Below are 18004 nucleotides of genomic sequence, written 5' to 3'. Positions count from 1 at the left end.
AGAAATCACTTCTTATTAAACAGTAAGAATACCACTATTTATTTAGTATTTACTATGTACCAGGCACAGTGCTAAGAGCTTTACATGGAATAATTTAATCCTCATTTAATCATTTAATACCTAATAAGGTAGATATAGACAAGGAAATTTGTTAGTAACTTGCCCAAGAGAACAGGTGCTGAAGGTAGTATTCAAACTTCAGAGCTCAAGTTCTTAACTACTACAGTAAGTAGAAACATGGGAAAGTACTTACAATACTTTGATTTGAAAAAGCAGAATATAAAATATATACTACGTATAACCCTATAAAAATACATGTATGTGTGGGCAAGGCCAGGAGGATGATCTACACAAACGAAAACAGATATTGTAGTGGTATGGGCTGGTTATGAGTCAAACAGTTCTTTAATGTTGTTAATATACTTTAAGAAAAAATTTTTAGAAGTCATGAGTTCACAAATAACTCTTCTACTAATACTATTATTACTGTTTTCAAATGTGGGCACAAAATATGTGCCCAGAGCTCCTGTTACATAGTTCCCTGCCTCCTCTACCCCTCATCAACCTTCCCCCCATGGGAGGCTAAATGCCTACCTTAGTGCTATACTATACTGGTCCATTGCTTCCTGATACTCATTGACAGCTACAAGGAAATCTCCTAGGATCCGATGCAGGACACAGTCACTCTGATTAGCTAGTGCATTCCTCAGCAAAGCAATTCCATCTTCATATTTCTGTTCTCTGCCTGAAAAGAAAAAGACCCTCATTTTCCTACTTATGCAACATTTTGAAAATATTTTCCCAGCTCAAATCATATATACAAAAGCACAATAATCACAACCCAGTAATCTATTTGTACATGTCCTCAAAAGAACAGTAGTGTAGCAGGAAGTGAGAACAAGCTTATTTGAATTCCTGTTTCATTAGGAAATCTGCAGTTTAAATTCTGATTTTTTTTTTTAAATGTAGTCTTAACCTAAGTGCAAATAAAAAGCCAAAATCTATTTTATTTGCCAAACTAACCCAAACTCAGGAGTTCATGGTAAGTCAGTCAGTCATAGAGAACTCAGATGGATCAGGGCAGGCCAAACTGGCTAATGCCAGCTATATTTGGCCCAAACTAGTTCAGGACAATGAAAACCAATTAAAGGGAGCTGAACTTGTACCAACAAAGTATAGCTGGCTTGAGCCACTCCACAAGTCAGTCAAAGCCAATCCAATCAGGTCTAAGTAGGTTATATTTGGTTGTGCTAAATATGAACCAGTTCACCTAGACTCAGACCTACTGCAAAAGGCATGGACTTGTCTAGTTATCTGTATCCAGCTGGGGCTGGGGAATCCAAATGAGACAAGGTTTATGCAACTAATGACCAACAGGGAAGTAAAAAGATAGACTTACTAAGTAATTCTGCTTTTTTCACCACAGCCTTAATGTAGTCCGGCCTTTGGGTCAGGGCTTTATCTAGTAAAGTTTTGGCTTTCTCCTGTGTCACTGGGTCTTCAAGACAAACGGTGGCTAAAAGGGTAAGGGTCTGTGCATTTGCTCCTAGAGTTTTGTAAACATTGTTGGCCATTACCATTGCTTCACGAATACTGTTGGAGGCTAAGTAACATTCAATGAGACCTGAAAAAACAAAACACAGAGACACAGTGCAAACACATTATCATTCTGAGCCATGCTTCCACCGACAGCCTCCCAAACTGCGAGCCTTTAAAGTTTCAGAGAATGGGCAAGCCAGGGAAAAACTTTGATGGTGAGATTAAACTGGAGGGTATGCTGATGGAATAGCTAAGAAGTGCTCTTTTTCAGAGCACTTGATGGATGTGGAAAAAGCCTGCACTGCACAGGCACCTTCAGTCAGCAAAGGAAACAAACATGTATAAGTTAAAACTGAAGCCTGTAAACAACCCAGCTGAATGTTAGAGGAACAAATGTGACACTAATCATTAGCTGAAACAGAGATAATGTTTCTAACAAAACCCAAGATTTCACTGCCTCTCACCAAGCTGTTACTTTCTGGCTGTGTCCAATCACCTCTAACTAGATTTAAGGGGGACAGCCCCTACAGTCCAAAGTAAATGTCAGTTCTACAAACTAAAGGGCCTAGGGAACAACCGATGAAGAAAGGAAGACCTTTTCAGTTAAAACGTAAGTTATCTTAAAAGGCATTTGCTGAGGGCTTCCCTAAACTAAATGGAAAACAGTCATATGGACTGAATACACTAAGATGAGCAACTCCTGCCTCTTTTCATACCCACAGCAAGTCACCCTATGATGACACTGAGCAAAATCAACTCTCAACTCTTCATAACAAGTTGAGGAGACCAGAGGAAGTACTTTTTGGCACAAAGCACTCATCAAAACAGAAAAACAGCTTAAACCCCAAACCCACACACTCCCTGGCAGATTTTCTCAGCATGCTCCTCCACCCTAGCATTTAAAACACTTGTGCGTTCTACGACTCACTATGGTTACTTAACCAGAAACTATTTAACTCTTCATGGCAACAATTTGGGCTCAGAATATGGTTGTTTTCAACAACTCATTGAGTAGGTTCACTTTCCTGCTAAAGTCCTGTAAGTCCTGGGAGAGGAAATCCTGGGGTAAAATACCTCTAAAAACTGAAATCAATCAACAGGAGAAATAAACTTTAAAACCCGTTTATTGCTTACAAATTGCAGTCCGGCCCACCTCTCTCTCCTGCTCAAGCAGCAGCAACAACACTGGCCCTCCCCCTCACCTCTCAGGTACAGGTAAGCCCTCCGTTGCCCAGGTAATTACCCATTGATATGGAGATGACTTCTCTCCACCCCTGAGGATATGCAAATGAACTAAAGCCACACTTCTGTCCACCTCAGAACACCTAATAATATGCAGATGTACTAAAGCCAGGCGAGATATTCTGGAAATATTACAATTTTACCCACAAGTCCAATTGGAAAATCAGAAGGAAATGGAAAGAACGCACTTCACTAATCCAGGGCCTCCACCAGTAAAGGAAGCACCAGAATGCATAACCAGATTACCTTGATCCAAATTTCTATGTGGCATCTTGATTAAAGGCAGCCTGTGAAGCCTCGCTGGACAACTGGAGAAGGTCCGCTGCCCCCAACAACTTTAACCATGCTTTGTCTGAGCATTGTGGTAATGGAGTTATTTAAGTGCTTTCCTGGGCTCTTATGAAACAGGCACACAGCAGAAAGGAATTAGTGTGATAAAAGCAGCTGAAAGGCTAAGGAAGTTGCGGTTTCAGGATCAAGAATTTAATCTGAAACTGAAAGCGTGTTTGCTGGGGTTTCTTTAAGAACAAATCCATGACAGAACAGTTCTGCCCCTATCTAAGCAGATCTATTCTTTAACCCAACTTCCTTATTTTCTCAAATTTGAACTTATCTTCCTGTTAACGAGCAAATCACTCCTAGACTGCTGGGTTTATTTTAAAATTCTTATAAAAATACGCTTTGGAGGAAATGCATCTTTTAAGATCTATTTTAATGTCTATGACTGAGTCACCAAATGCTGCTGAAGCTGGTACTACTCCTTTGAACTACTAGGGTCAGTTCACATGAACTTAAAATAGTATGTAACAAAACAAAGTTTGACCCTGCTCATGCCCACTGTGGAGGTCACAATGAACCAATTGTTCCCACAACCAACACTGTCATACGGATAAGCAGTTACCCTATGAGTAGTATTTCTGGCCCAAGGTAAGACAACTGTGTAAGAGAAGACTTAGCCAAGCAATCTAGCACAGTGCTGGCAACAGAGAGACTTACATTTATATTCGCCATGTTTGATAAAACAAAACAAAATAGGACAAAAAAAAAAAACTACCCCAACTACTTCCCTCACCAAAAACCAGAAAAAAAGAATGAGAAAAAGGGATTCTGAAAGCATGGAGTGAAAAATCCAGTGAAAGCTCTGAATGAATTTAAAATGCTTAATGCACTGGTTCCCAGACTTGGGTGCAAACTGGCATTACATGGGATCTTAAAAAAATACTGATGTGTATCTCCCAACCCCAGGTATTCTGATTTAAATAGCATTGGAGTGACTTGGCATCAGGATTTTTCTAAGTGTGCCCAGGGGACTCTAACATACAACAAAGTTTGGGAACTGCTGTTCTAAAATCTTCCATCTGAGTGCTATTGCCTCACCTACATCTAGATACACACGATTTGTCTCTATTTTTACCTTACCTTCATAACAATCTAAGCGACAAGGTGCAAGCCGTATAGCTTCCCGAAAGTGGATTATTGCTTCTTGGACTCTGCCCATGTTCCTAAGTGCTGCTCCCTTAAGTAGCAAAGCTTGAACACTATTACTGTTCAGCTGAATGGCCTTGGCTCCTAAATAGAGAGCCCTGGAGTATCGTTTGCTGTAGAAGCTGTGACACCTGGAGGAAAAAAAAAACCCTAAAGTTATCTGAGAGGCTTTAAAGGAATTTTATCCAAAAATCAAAGAAAAGCCCCTCTATGTGAGCCTTATCACAAACCATGTTTATAGCTTTAACCCAAGATGTTAGTGAAAAAACAGAAAGAAATAAATCTACCTTTAAGTATTTATTTTTATGGAAAGGAAAAATTATTGAAAAGAACCTGATGATCTGGATGTTATCAGATGAGACATTCAGAGAATACATGAAGCCAGGGTAATAATACAGAAGTAACCCCTGTTCACTCATGATTTCCCACACAGGTCCAAGGCTGAGCACGATGCATTCACTACCTCATTTAATACTTGCCTCATGAAGAAGGGGTATTATCCTCACTTCCCAAACGAGAAGAGTCTCAGAAGGGTAAATAATGCATCCAAAGCCATAGACCATGATTTGAATCCAAGTCTGATTACCTCTTAAACCTGTGCTTTCAACCTATATTCTGTTCAGGGGGAACCACAAATTCCTAAAAAAAATCTACTGAAAACAGTAGAAAAAGGAATGCATAAACATACCCAGAGACCACCCAGGGTTCTGCATGTTGATCAGAAATATTGAAAAGGCGACAGCCAAGGTTCTCCACATCTTCCAGTCGCCCTTCTCGTGCCAGGAGGTAGCCATATACATCCATTCCTAGAGGGGAAGAGGCTCTTTAAACAAAGCAGCAAGGGTCCTTTAGAAAAGAGCAGTAACCGTCATCAGAGCCCACACTGAGGCCTCAGCTCCTGCACGGTCTGAGCTCTTCCCAAAAGCATTCAGTTTCCTACAAAATGACTATTTTTAACAAAATATATCCAAAAATTTTTTAAAAAGAAGAAGGATGTGCCTCACTGTTTGAAAGCCTATTATTTTCAGGTACTATTTGTCCCTGCATCCTGTGAAATGATATACAGCTATCCTAACTCATGACCAGAAAAGGCCCAAATAAAGTTCTCTTTTCTAAGAGTTCTAGGCACAATCATGATTACTCACTAAACATGCCAGTTAGTCTCAGAAAAAGTTAGTCTATTCCAGAAAAGCATCTAATTCTTTCTGGAGTCTAGCTCATTTAAAATTAAATACTACCTTCACTCCCACAGCCAACCCTGCTTTACTTATTCTCACTTGTGTTCTATAAAAAGGGCCCAATTGTCACTGTCAACCATCTCTTACCCCATTCCCCTCCATTCCCCGCTGTCCCTTCAGATTCCCAGGAAAATGCCTCAAGCCAAGATTACTGCAACACTCCCTACAGGCTCTGGTCTTGGGTCTCAGCTTTAACTCCAAGCTGCCGACCACTGCAAAACTGGTTATTTCTACTACACCCTTTACATCATGGGCATAAGGCAGCCTGGAGAAGCAAAATAAGCACTGAGCAGGAGGGAGACCCCTGGGCAAATGAATTCATCTTTCTGAATCAGTTTTCTCATCTCCCTCACCTCTGTTATTCTCATGGCTTGAGTCTACAAGGCTCTTTACTGTGACAAGGACATATTTTTCTGATACCCTTTTTTGGGCCTTTACAAGCAGACTTCAATGTTATCTGTTCACCCTTACTTCCCACTACCATTCCTGAGCAGGCAACCAATAGCTATCTTTTGGAAGTCTGTGTGGCTTACTGTTACAGCTGCAATTCTCTTTTACATCATTGACTTTTTTATTGTTGCTCACTACTAATTATTCCCTTTAATTCCTCACCCCTTTCTTAATGTCTGTTCCCTTATTCCCTTTTTAACTATACTAAAGACATAGTAAAGCTAAATTCCCTAAAAGAGATTACAGTCTTGAGGATGACATTCAAATTCTCAGACACATCATAAATTTATAAATCATTAAAGAGGGGCTATGACCCCTCCCAAAAGGAAAAAAGCCAAAGAATGATCTGTAGGAAGATGACACTTGGATTCAAGCAAAACAACTGTTCAAAATGTAATCACCCAAGTGTTGGAGACAGGTCTCAGGACTTAAAAAAGGTGAAAGGCCACTGTAATAAATTTAGAAAACATTTCTATGAAAATGGTTTCAGAAGATCCTGCTGTATTTTCTCCCTACCTCCTCTGATATGCCCCTCTATGGCCACTTCGGCTCTGCTGTAAGAATTACTTACCTTTTATCAGGTAAGGATCCAACATCTGTGCCTGTTCAAACTTGAGGACAGAGTTTTTATTGTCTCCAGCTCTGAAGTACAGATCTGCTAAGCTTCCCAGAAGGTCCACGTTATCTCGCAATAAGGACTTTTTCTCTAGTGAACTTTAAGATATTAAACATTGAACCTTAAAATCTATTTATAAATCCTCTTAGTTGCTGAATCTGGGTGGTGGGGATACAGGTACTACTTTCTTTTGTGTATGACATTTTTCATAATATAAAACTTTATAACAAATTGTGTATGCTAGGGTTTTCTTATTTGAGCTTATAATTTATTTTCAAGTTATACAGGATAGGATAGCAAATACACAGAATAAAGCAGAAATCTCCCTCATTACCCAGAAAGAACTTTATGGTTGCAGTCTTTCAGAGGACAACATATACTACATGGTGTTAAAGGTAATGTCATTCACAAATGACAGCTACTTATTACTCAACCAAATAACTCTATATAACACAAACCCCAATCTCTTATCCTTGGACTTTACCTGACTAGAAAGAAAATCCTAGTCCTAAGGAGGCAACCCAGCTCAGACGCTATAATACACTATGCCTTTATGTTCAAAAAGATACTCTTTCAGTTTTAAACATGACACACTAAAGCAGTCTGCTTTGTAAGGGTTGCTACTTTTGCAAGTACAGAGCTGAACTTGGCCCAAGTTTACACTTAACAGGTTCTCAGCAGAAATTATAACATTTGGAACTGTTCAGTACATTAACAGACTAATAAAAGCACAGGGACAACTGGCTGCAACACCAAAGGTAAGCATCTCATTTTCCAGTGTTGCTAATTTAGATACATCAGACCTCCATAGAAGGAAAGGTCTCAAGAATACTGAATTAACTTTGTGGCTCTCACCAGATGGTATTGATTGCTCTGGAGTTGTCACCAGTGTGCACAAAAGCATATGCTTTGATCCACACAGAGAGCCAATCCAAGTTAGGCACCGTTTGGATCACATTCATTGTCATCGATGCCACCTCTGCACCTTTTACAGAAAGAGACAGCAAACCTAATTCAACAGAAAACAGGAGAAAGAAAATGAGGCATAGGCAACTTAAAAAAAAAAAGCTATTCTAATGTACAGCCAAGACTAAAAGCTTCTTAGAGAGTAAAGTTTCCTTGAAAATAGTCCATGAATCATCTGTACCTAGAATGGCATCAAGTGCTAGTGGGCATTGCCTCAGCACTTCCTTATAGCTGGTGACTGATGGGCGCTCCTGACCAGCCTTCTTGTACAGATTTGCCAGCATCATGTTTATCTGTAATCAAAAAACAAAAGACAGTAAGGTAAGTGCATATAACAAAGAAAATATCTCACCATCAATTCAGTCCTGATTTTTATTATCAGCTACATATTCTACTTTTTACTGGAAAATCTACCCAAAGCCCTGTGGAAATAAACAAAGACCAACCCCATTCTTCAAACCAAAGAGAAAATTACTGCTTTTGCTTTTCCCATGCCTTCCCATTTCTAAGAGGAAAGTCAAATTTCTCTCACTTACCAAACCAAAAGGTCCAGTAATATCTGGACCAAAGATGTTGCCTCTGGAAATGGGAGTAACATTTAATTGAGAAATGTTATACAATTCTAATTACCTTGACTCTTGATCTTTAGAAGAAGAAATACCCTATAAGTGCTCGTTTACATATTTTAAATGCAACTAATATCAAGGTATAAATAAGAAAGTGAGGCGTTCTTAACAACTAGTTAAGAAATATAAGATGAATTTTCCCCCAAAAAGAAATGACTGAACAGAAGTAAAATACTTGGCTTCTCTCAAACAATTAGTCTAGCAGCTAGACTCCAGTCCTTCTAATCCTTAAATCTCTGATCCTTAGGTATTGTCTGACTCATCAAAATAATGCTACAAAAATCAAACTCTAACTGATCTCTAGGGGTGACAATGATCCAGAGGTTTGCTACACTATTTCAACAGAATGAATGCATTTTCAGTACAATTCAAATATGTAACTCAGTAAAGCTCTATTAAAATAACCGTTCCTAAAAACACAACAGGGATAAATTGAGAAAACCTAAAAGTTACAACAAATGTAGAAGTTGTAGGTAAGGGGTAAGTGATCTTCTTACTAGTACAATGAGGAAAACACAATATTGCAACTTAAAATTAATAGATATTAAGTGCAACACAGTACTTGTCAGATCATTAACCTAAGGAAGCAGTCATCATAAGGGCACAAAGAAAAAAAGCCAATCCCCAATCTCTTCAGTTATCTGTAGCTTGGTATGCCAGATATTTACTCAAACAAGAAAAAGATGAAGAACATCTGTTCCAGTAATGGACTTAAGAGTATATAAAACAATCTAGTATGGCATTAATCCATACTGATTCAAACAATGAAATAATGAAATACTAGAAATAAAAAAATTTTTATCTGGCCTCAGCTTTTCCACTTTAGGCTATGTTGAAAATGCAAAAGAAGGTACTTAAAGGAAAACTCCAGTATTGGTGTCAATCTTGAAAACAATAAAAGGCTAAATTTAAGATCCTTTTTGACTGCTTGTTATTAACAAACTATGACTGACGAAGCGTCTATCTCAAGATACTAAAATTCCCTTTAAACTACCTGTCACTTCAAAAGAATGAGCTTGAGAACAAGCTAGCAAGAAAGTTGATTTCTTTTTAAAATAGATCCTTACATGGGAAGAATATCATAAAGCCACATTCCACCAGTTATGAACACAAGCAGCCATCATTTTCTAAAAACTGAGCGAGAAACTGTATGTTGGTATATTTACTCTTAAAAGTTGAAGATTTACGAAGATATAATCTCACACTGGAATTTTCCTTTAAAATGTGAAGGAATGTGTGGCGGTGTTTACCATACATTAACAGACGTTCATTAGACGTATTTTGACTCACTTCCTTGTCCTTTACACAGACTGAGAAGCCAGTTAACTCCCTAACGGACAAGAAAGAAAAACTGTAAATATTATAGGTTTATGTTTGAGGCACACATCTTTGTTTGCTCCTGGCTACAACAGCTCTACAGAATGAAGGATATGTACTTCTAACAAATACAAGATTCTCTAGTCCCTCTTAAAATGATGGCTGTGAACACCAAGTGTTGAATATACATAAAGCTGAACTTTACCATTACTCATTTTTTAAAAATGTCCCCAACTCCCTCAAGTCATTAAGGAGAAAATTTTATGGTACACATCCAGTAAGATAAAGAATAGACATCATTCAACTTTATAATCAAAAAAACATCTTCCAAAAGGAAGACTCTTCATATATACAAAAAAAAAAAATTATTCTTGGGGTCACTTTCATAGGGTACCAGAACACAATTTAGTATATGGCATCCAAGCTCATTATGGACAGGTTAGTCTATGCTTCCAGATGTTTTTAATAGCAGCCACCACCATAGAATATACTGGGGAAATAGCTTAGTTTTAAAAACTCAGAAAGTAGTAAATAAATCCTCAATATGAGGAGATGCTTAAACATACCCTTATGAGGTTTGATTGTTTACTTTTAAAATTCAGCAACACGTGGGTGAAAAAACAGTAAATACACCAGATCCCTACTACTTAGATTCCTTTTCTTTCAAGGGCAGGATGATGTAGAGACATCTTACAAATAGAATTTCTTACTGTTAAGCAAAAGTTAAACAGAATAGTTTTTCAGTGAAGTGAGGAAGGCATCTGACATGAGAATATATGTTATAGTATTAACTACTGATATGAATTCAATCCTAAAATGAAGGATTCTCATTGTTCTTCTAAACTGGACTTTAAAAAAAGGTAACCAAAGATGCCTGATCCTATACTCCTTACAGAATAGTACTTTAAAAAGTATTCTCATATACATGAAGCAGGTTAGGTTAAGCTCAGATTGGTAACTTGCCCAAGTTCACACCACACACAGCTTGTATGCCCTAAACTCAGACAAGACAACACATCTTGATTTCAGCTAACGGTGTTCTATTCATTATATGTTGCCAAGTCAAACACCAAATACATATCCCACATGCAAATAAGTACAAAATCATCTTGTAGTCTCGGATTTTGAAAAGGAAGGGATTAATAAAACCATTCACATTATCTAATGGGTATACTTACAGAATACAAAAAATGAGGGTCTAAAAAAGTATTTTTCCCACCTGGAAGTGCACTGTAAATCATTATTTCCTAAAGTAAGAAATGCCAAAGAATAATAAGCACTTGTAGTATTATCTAGTTACCATTTTCATCAGCTAAACGTTCAGGGTCTTAAAATAAGAAATGGACTTTTCTCTCTCTCTGAACCCCACTTCATTAACAGCAAAAAAAGTGACTGAGTCAAGAGTAAAAGGTTCAGACGCACTCCCTAATGCATAGAGAAAACATGGAGGAGAGGACTGAAAGCACTGGGGAGGAGAAAAATACGTTAACGAAATGTTAATTCAACTTACTTTGGGAGTTCTTTGTCTTGAAGGGATCCCATCAAGTATAGCAATGGCATCTTTATCTTGTTTTAGCATTGTATAACATTCAGCCATTTTGTATTTCACTTCAATTTCAGATGGAAGACACTAAAAGGCAATGAAAACATCTCAAAATAGTCAAACAGCATGGCAGTTCTTCAAATTTAACACAGAATTACCATATGACCCAGTTAATTCTGCTTTCACATATACAGCCAAGAAACTGAGAACATCTATCCACGTAAAAACCTACACACAAATATTCACAGCAGCATTATTAATAATAGGCAAAAAGTAGAAACAACCCAATGTCCATCAACTTATGTTTAGATAAAACATGGCTTAATCATACAATGGAATATTATTTGGCAATAAAAAGAACAAAGAAATTTTCAAACAATATGGCTTCTCTCTCACTTACCAACTTTACATCTCCCTGTATGGCCCCGGAAGATGACTGGTTAGCCAGAGACGGGTAAGATTCCTCAAGGGAGGAACAACCTAAGACAGGCACAGTCGCAGGGGGGCCATCAGGTGAGAAATTGGGGATCAACAGAGGTGAGGCTTAGAAACTCTCCCCCACTGTTTTGAGAGAAATCTTCTGCATCCGTGGATGTTTTATTGCCCTTGTCTAGCTTGGATTAACACATAGTCTACAGGCACACACCTGATCATCTACATTTGCTCTCTTTCAACACTAAACTAAGTTTTCTACCTTTATCTTACATCTACCTACCACTTCAGCATTTTATTAAAAAAAAAAATAATAATAATAATAATAAAGGGAGAAATATGGGATCCACATATAAATCAAGTATAAAAATCAAACGAATATTCATATTTGACCTGATTGTTTATGGTTCATAATGCGTGATCAAAACCGAAAGTTTCTGTGATGACTGCCCTTGCACTGTTCACCATGTAAGAACTTATTCACTATGTAAGAATTTGTTCACCATGTAAGAACTTGTTCATTATGCTTTAGAAGATTGGAGACTGTTGAGAATTAGGCTTGGGGTTGATTAATGATTGTGCATTGAGTCCCCTATACAGAATTTTATTGTTGTTAACAACCATTTGATCAATAAATATAAGATATGCCCTCTCAAAAAAAAAAAAAAAAAGAACAAAGAACTGATTAATGCTGGAAAATGGATCAACCTTGGAAACATATATACTGAGTAAAAGAAGCCAGACAAAAAGGCCACATATTGTATGATTCCATTATATGAAATGTCCATTCAATGTCAGAAAACAGAAAATCCTGGAAATCAGATCTTTTAATATAAAAAAAAATAAAGTTTTACATAAAGAGTAAAACAACATGAAACTCTATAGGCTTTAAAAAAGCAACTACATTAATCTGTCTTTTTTTGAATGTGGAAAAATATAAAACAGAGAACACCTGATTTACAATTTCACTCCCAGTTCATTCTGACATTCCTATTAAATATAAGTTGCACATACTAATTCAAATTTAAAGACAGGTTCAAACTGAAAAGTAGAAGTTCCCTTCTCCCTTTAGCTTTCCACTGAATTCCTTTCTTCACATACATAAAATCCTTCATGCATATTATCCATATATATTTTAGGCATATACCAGGATATATTTATATATTTATAAATTATCTCCTTTAAACAAAAAAGGTATTGAACACACTGCTTCAAACTTTTTCTTTACTAATATGCACAGTTCTTTCCAAGTCAGCACATACAACTCTATCACATTTTTCGTTTCTTCAATAGTTCCATAGCATTCCACCTTAAGGATAATTTAACTAGATCCTACTTGACAAAACACTTTTGATTCCAATTTCTTAACATTATAAACAATGCTGGAATAAGCAGCCTTCATAATGTACCCTGTAAACCTTTTGGGAGTCTACTATTAGGGTTAGTTTCTACCAATGGGGTGACTGTCAAAATGGTGAAATTACAATTTTTCCCCTTCATTTAACTAATTATCAAGCAACAAAACTGGCAGGAATTCCCATAAATTACCCTAGGTACTTACAGTCCTAATAATTCAGTTACATTTCAAACATCATACTTTTGTTAAAATTATAAAAATGCTTTAGATTTTGAGTTCAAAAAGGGAGGAACAGGGCATGACTTAGGTTAGAACCCAGATAATTTACTTTTAATTCCATTTTTAGATTCATCCCTAGAGTGGATTTTGCTTTTAGCCCATAATGCTTGGTTGGATGCATTTTTGTATCTAAGTGGTTTTTCATCTTTGTTTCTCCAGTCAGCTCCTTTAGAATTACTTTTTATCATCTTCTATTTCTCATCAGTGGTCTAGTAAATGGAAATTCTTTCAGTCTCACATTCTCAAAAAAAAGAATCACACTTCTATCTCCAATTACCTGACTTTGTGGAGTAGATGCAGAGTTTCCAGTTGAAGGTCTCACTTTTGAAGTTTTACTGAGGGCTTTCTTCTGCTGTAAAGCCATGGTATACTTACTCACAGCATTCCGATACTCCTTATCATGAAAGAGAGAATCTGCATGATACACCAAAAGCTGGTACTTCTGAGGTGGGGAGAATAACTCACTAGAAAACAAAGAAAGTATACCCCCTACATGGGTTATTCTGAAATGTTAGAACACCTCCTTAGTATCCACATAAGCCTAGCACAAAGCCTGTGTAATGACAATTTACAAAGAAGTCCACATACCCTTAAGTGTGAGTCCCTAAAATAAGAGGCATGAGAGTCATACTCTATGCCAATATGGTCAACACATTTAGGAAGCTGCCTTAAATTGTTGTTTTAACATGTTTTACCTTTACTTACTATAAATGAAATGATACCTCTAAATCAAATTCAGTAATACAGAGATATATAAAGAAAAATGTAATTCATCTTTGTAGCCCCTTTAGCCCAACTCCTTTTAGCTTGACAGTTTGATATATACCTATAATCTTTTATATTAACATCAATTTTTAGGTTGATATAGACAAAGGAGAGCAATCAAATGACTTAACTAATGTTACCAAAGAAAGGTTGAAGCACCTGGAAAAGAGAAACCTCACCATTTTGAATCCTCTTCAGGAAAAGTTCTGAACAAGAGGAAGCTTGGAGGTAACTGAAAATGCTTCAAATACTGAAGAAAATGGGAATACTGAAATACTGAAGTACAGGAATAGAATAAGATAAGCCAATAGGACAGAAAGATCAGCCTTAAGCAGAATATAAAAAAGGGCAAAAGGAAAGTTTTTGTTTTTTTCTTAACTTTACATACAAAAGTAAACTTTCCTAACAGTAGGAGAATTTTTATCTCCTTGAGTCTCAGGGGTTTAAGGACAGTATAAAGGAAAATTTTCAAAACTTTTTCTTTAACCTTGAATATTGCTGCAAGCATTATAACTGCCTAGAAGCTGGCCACCATTCTTAATAGGAAACTCTTATTTTTAATCTGCAAGTCCATCCACCCCTAACTCCTTCCCAAGTTAAGAGGAATTTACATGCTTTTCTTTGACAGTTAAAAGTTATAACTGCTTAAATGAAAGAAGTCAGCATCAAAGAACTCTGTAGACAGTTAATTTCTCAACAAATGAAGGATACTCAAGAATAGGTACCATAAATTAGTGGTTGCCAGGGGCTGGGGTTGTGGGATTGGGGAGTGATTACTAAAATATGTGGGGTTTCTTTTTGGGGTAATGAAATTTTTTTGGAATAGACAGTAAAGACGGTCGAACAACTCTGTGCACAATACTTAACACTACAGGAATGTATTCTTTACCAGGCTGAATTTGATTATGTAAATTTCGACTTAAAAAAAAAAGGATATATAGGTCAAACACTGGATATAAAGTTATAAAGGAAATTCAAGGACTCAAACATCCAAATAGTTAAGATCTCTTCCAATTCTTGAGATTCTATGTATTCAGTGAGAAAAAGATAGAAAATATTACTACACTCACAGAAATTACTTACATATTCTAACATACCTATCTAATTACACATGCATGTTATCTCTGGAATGATACATAAGAAACTGTTAATAGTTGTTGCCTATGGAGAAGGGAAACAAGTGAGGTTCAAGACTCAGGGACAGACAATCTGCATACCCCTTCTACTGCCTGAACTTTTTTTAACTCTGTATTGCCAATGCAGTAAGAAAACTTAAAATATAAATGATAAAGGTCAGAATTTAAATGCCTCCTGAAGCTAGTAAACTTCCAGTTTAACCCAATACCTAGAAGGCAGGGCTAACTAAGTCTAGTCAGAAAATCAAACTGCTTCTAACTCTCTTCCAGAACCAACAGTAAGGACTAACTAGTGCATAAATTCCCAATGGTGGAAACTGTATGCCTTGACAAATTACTCAAAACCAAGCGAAAGGCTCCAGATTAAACAAAGAAGGCTGACAGAGACCAGGGTTCCTCACTGTCAACACTAAGTTGAAGGCGGCAAAATGATGGGTCTCACATAGTGAGGTCCAAAAGCACACTAATGGAAATAAAGTAGGGAGCAGAAGCTGCATTACAGGCACTTTCGAGGCCCTTGCTTTTGACCCAGACAGCTTCTACAACAGGCCAAATGTAAATGGGTCCACCCTGACTAAATTAAATTTATAATGTCATTTAGTGGCAGTAGCCTGTGGTAGGTCAGAATGGAGGCTTAAGAGCCAAAGGGACCAAAGTCCAGACACTGTGGCTCCTCCACTTACTAGATGTGTGAACTTGGACACAGTATTTTACCTCTCTGAGGTTGTACACACTCCCTTAGCACATTCAATAAACACAGAAGTGTTAATACATACAGGCACTAATGCTGATTTCATTAGGTGTTAAGAGTGATGCAAAGTGTAGATCTTAAAAGTTCTCATCACAAGAAAAAAAAATTGAAACTGTGTGGTGACAGACGTTAATAACTCATTCTGGTGGTCATTTCACAATATATGCAAATGTCAAATCATTATGCTGTTCACCTGAAACTAAGAGAATTGTCCTTCAAATGGATTCGAAATGCGAGGATCCACTTACATGTGGACTGTTCCCAACTTTTGGAATTTTTCGACAATTTGAAAAAATATTTTTTGTCCAGCTTAATTTTAAGGATACAGTATATAACACATACAACATACAAAATATGTATTAATCCACTGTTTCTATTATCAGTAAGGCTTCAAGTCAACAATAGGTCATTACTAGTTAAGTTTTTGGGGAGTCTAAAGGTTACGCACAGATTTTGGGGGGGTAGTCTGTGACCCTAATCCCTGTATTAGTCAAGGGTCAACTGTACAATGTTTTATGCCAATTATACATCTTTTTTTTTTTTCCTAAAAGAGTGATGCAGAATATAAAACGGGGCAAAAGGATAGAATAGTGAGGATAAGGGACAATTCTGATGGTCAGAGAAGAGTTCTCTAGAAGGGATATCTGATCTGAAACCAGAATGAGAAGGCAGCTCTGAGGTGAGAACTCCAAGCAGAACAGCAAATGCAAAAGCTCTGAGTTGAGGAAAGTGGTGTGTTCAAGTAACAAAGAATTGCCGGGAAGGCTGGAGTACAGCGAGCAGAGTCGATGAAATGAAGTGGGGAGAAAGAAGTCTAGACTCCTGCGGCACAGGAAGGAATTAGAACTTGAGCACAATGGAGGGATTTAAGCAGGGGAACAACATGCACTCAAAGCTGGAAACAGCCCTAAGACTCTGAAAACATGAAAAGGGCGCTGGAGTCCTTAAAAAGGCGCCACTTCCACCCATGAAGGGTGTCTCCCGTTTTCAAGGGTTTGCACAGGCGAGAGACCTCCTGATAGGCACTCAAGGGAACAAACCCATCTCAGATGTGGGACGAAGGTATAAAACCAAGAGACTGGGCCTCTTTGAGCTGCAGCAAGCGAGAAAACGTTCTTCTGGAAGGAGCCGGAAAGGGAGGAGTCAGCCCAATGATGTGACAGTGGCTGTGGCCAGCGACAAGGGCCTCAGGAAACCCTCCGCTCCCAACTTTGGGGAAACCCTCTCAAAGTCGTCCCTCAGAGCCTCCGCGTTCACTTCTCGAGGCCGCCACTCGCCACATCTCTCGCCGGGAGCTCCTTCCAGCGCCTGGCACGACGCGGGGACCCAGAGAACTCAACCTGGCGTTCCTAAGTCGGTTCCGCCCGACGAGGCCCTCGCGGGCCCCGCAGCCTCAGCTGGGGACCGCGGGCCGCTCTTTTTCTCCAATCCCCTAACCCCTTCTATCCCCGCTCCCCAACCGGCGCTGCTTTCTCCTCGGCCCCAGGCCGCTCCCCGCCTCAACTCACGGGTTATTATTACTCATTGTAAGTAGCAAGCTGCTAAGGAGCCGCACGTTGGAGTGCAGCCCCGCGGCCGCCATATCTCGCACGTGGTCTACCACATTCATCCTGCCCGGCAAGACCGCGGGCAAACGCGGCAGCGGTGCGAAAAGCTGGTAGGAACTCCTCAGGGAAGACTCCAAAATGGAGGCCTCTCCGGGGTCCATCGGGTCCACATGCGCATTGCCCTCAGGAAAATAGGCAACTACTGATATGCCTGAGTAAAAAACAAACAAACAAACAAAAAACCTAACAAAAAACGTCCTTTCCCCAGGCCCCCGTAAGAGTGAAATGATTTGGGTTGGGGAGGAGGGGGTTGTTTTGTTTTTAGTAAAATTACGTCATCTTTCTAAATTACAAATTTCATTGAGGGTTTACAGGGGGGCTGAGGACAAAAGGCACCTCGGTACGCATGCTCAATTGAAATGAGTCTGTATCTCTCAGCAATCAGTAAAAATGTATGGGGATATTTATTGTAAATTCAAGTTAATATAGTAGCGGCAGGGCGTGGGGGGCAGTGGAAGTCCGCCGGCTTGGAACTTCCAACAGCTGGGATTAAACATTTTAACCAGGCGCCAGAGGCAGTCCTAACTGTTTTTCCAGCGGCGCCACGCCCCCTGCTCTCTACTAACTGTACCTTCCGCAGTCAGGCTTCACCGTTTGGAAAGATGCTTTGAGTGCAAAACGGCTTATTTTTACACTATGAAATGACACACTAGCT

At 38.4% G+C, this 18004-nt stretch overlaps 1 protein-coding gene across 4 annotated transcripts in view; it reads right to left on the bottom strand.

Moving 5' to 3' along the window:
• The window catches only part of ANAPC7 (anaphase promoting complex subunit 7), a 29487-nt gene extending 12042 nt beyond the window's left edge, over nucleotides 1-17445 (bottom strand). For 2 of the 4 annotated variants that reach the window (XM_036929325.2, XM_036929326.2), the window contains exons 1-10: nucleotides 17251-17445; nucleotides 13368-13554; nucleotides 10990-11109; nucleotides 7718-7829; nucleotides 7426-7579; nucleotides 6526-6668; nucleotides 4955-5072; nucleotides 4201-4397; nucleotides 1400-1624; nucleotides 595-745 (exon numbers count right to left, since the gene is read on the bottom strand). In XM_036929325.2, the coding sequence (XP_036785220.2) occupies nucleotides 595-745; nucleotides 1400-1624; nucleotides 4201-4397; nucleotides 4955-5072; nucleotides 6526-6668; nucleotides 7426-7579; nucleotides 7718-7829; nucleotides 10990-11109; nucleotides 13368-13554; nucleotides 17251-17351 (1508 nt within the window). In that variant the 5' untranslated portion in view covers nucleotides 17352-17445. Of the gene's footprint in view, nucleotides 1-594; nucleotides 746-1399; nucleotides 1625-4200; nucleotides 4398-4954; nucleotides 5073-6525; nucleotides 6669-7425; nucleotides 7580-7717; nucleotides 7830-9328; nucleotides 9493-10989; nucleotides 11110-13367; nucleotides 13555-17250 lie in introns of those variants that run through there. The other 2 variants (XM_036929324.2, XM_036929329.2) reach the window with 2 other exon arrangements.
• Between the last annotated feature and the right edge of the window lie 559 nt (nucleotides 17446-18004).

The sequence above is a fragment of the Manis pentadactyla genome, chromosome 14, assembly GCF_030020395.1.
Source record: "Manis pentadactyla isolate mManPen7 chromosome 14, mManPen7.hap1, whole genome shotgun sequence".
Classification (NCBI taxonomy): domain Eukaryota; kingdom Metazoa; phylum Chordata; class Mammalia; order Pholidota; family Manidae; genus Manis; species Manis pentadactyla.
This window is presented reverse-complemented; position numbering and strand designations above follow the sequence as displayed.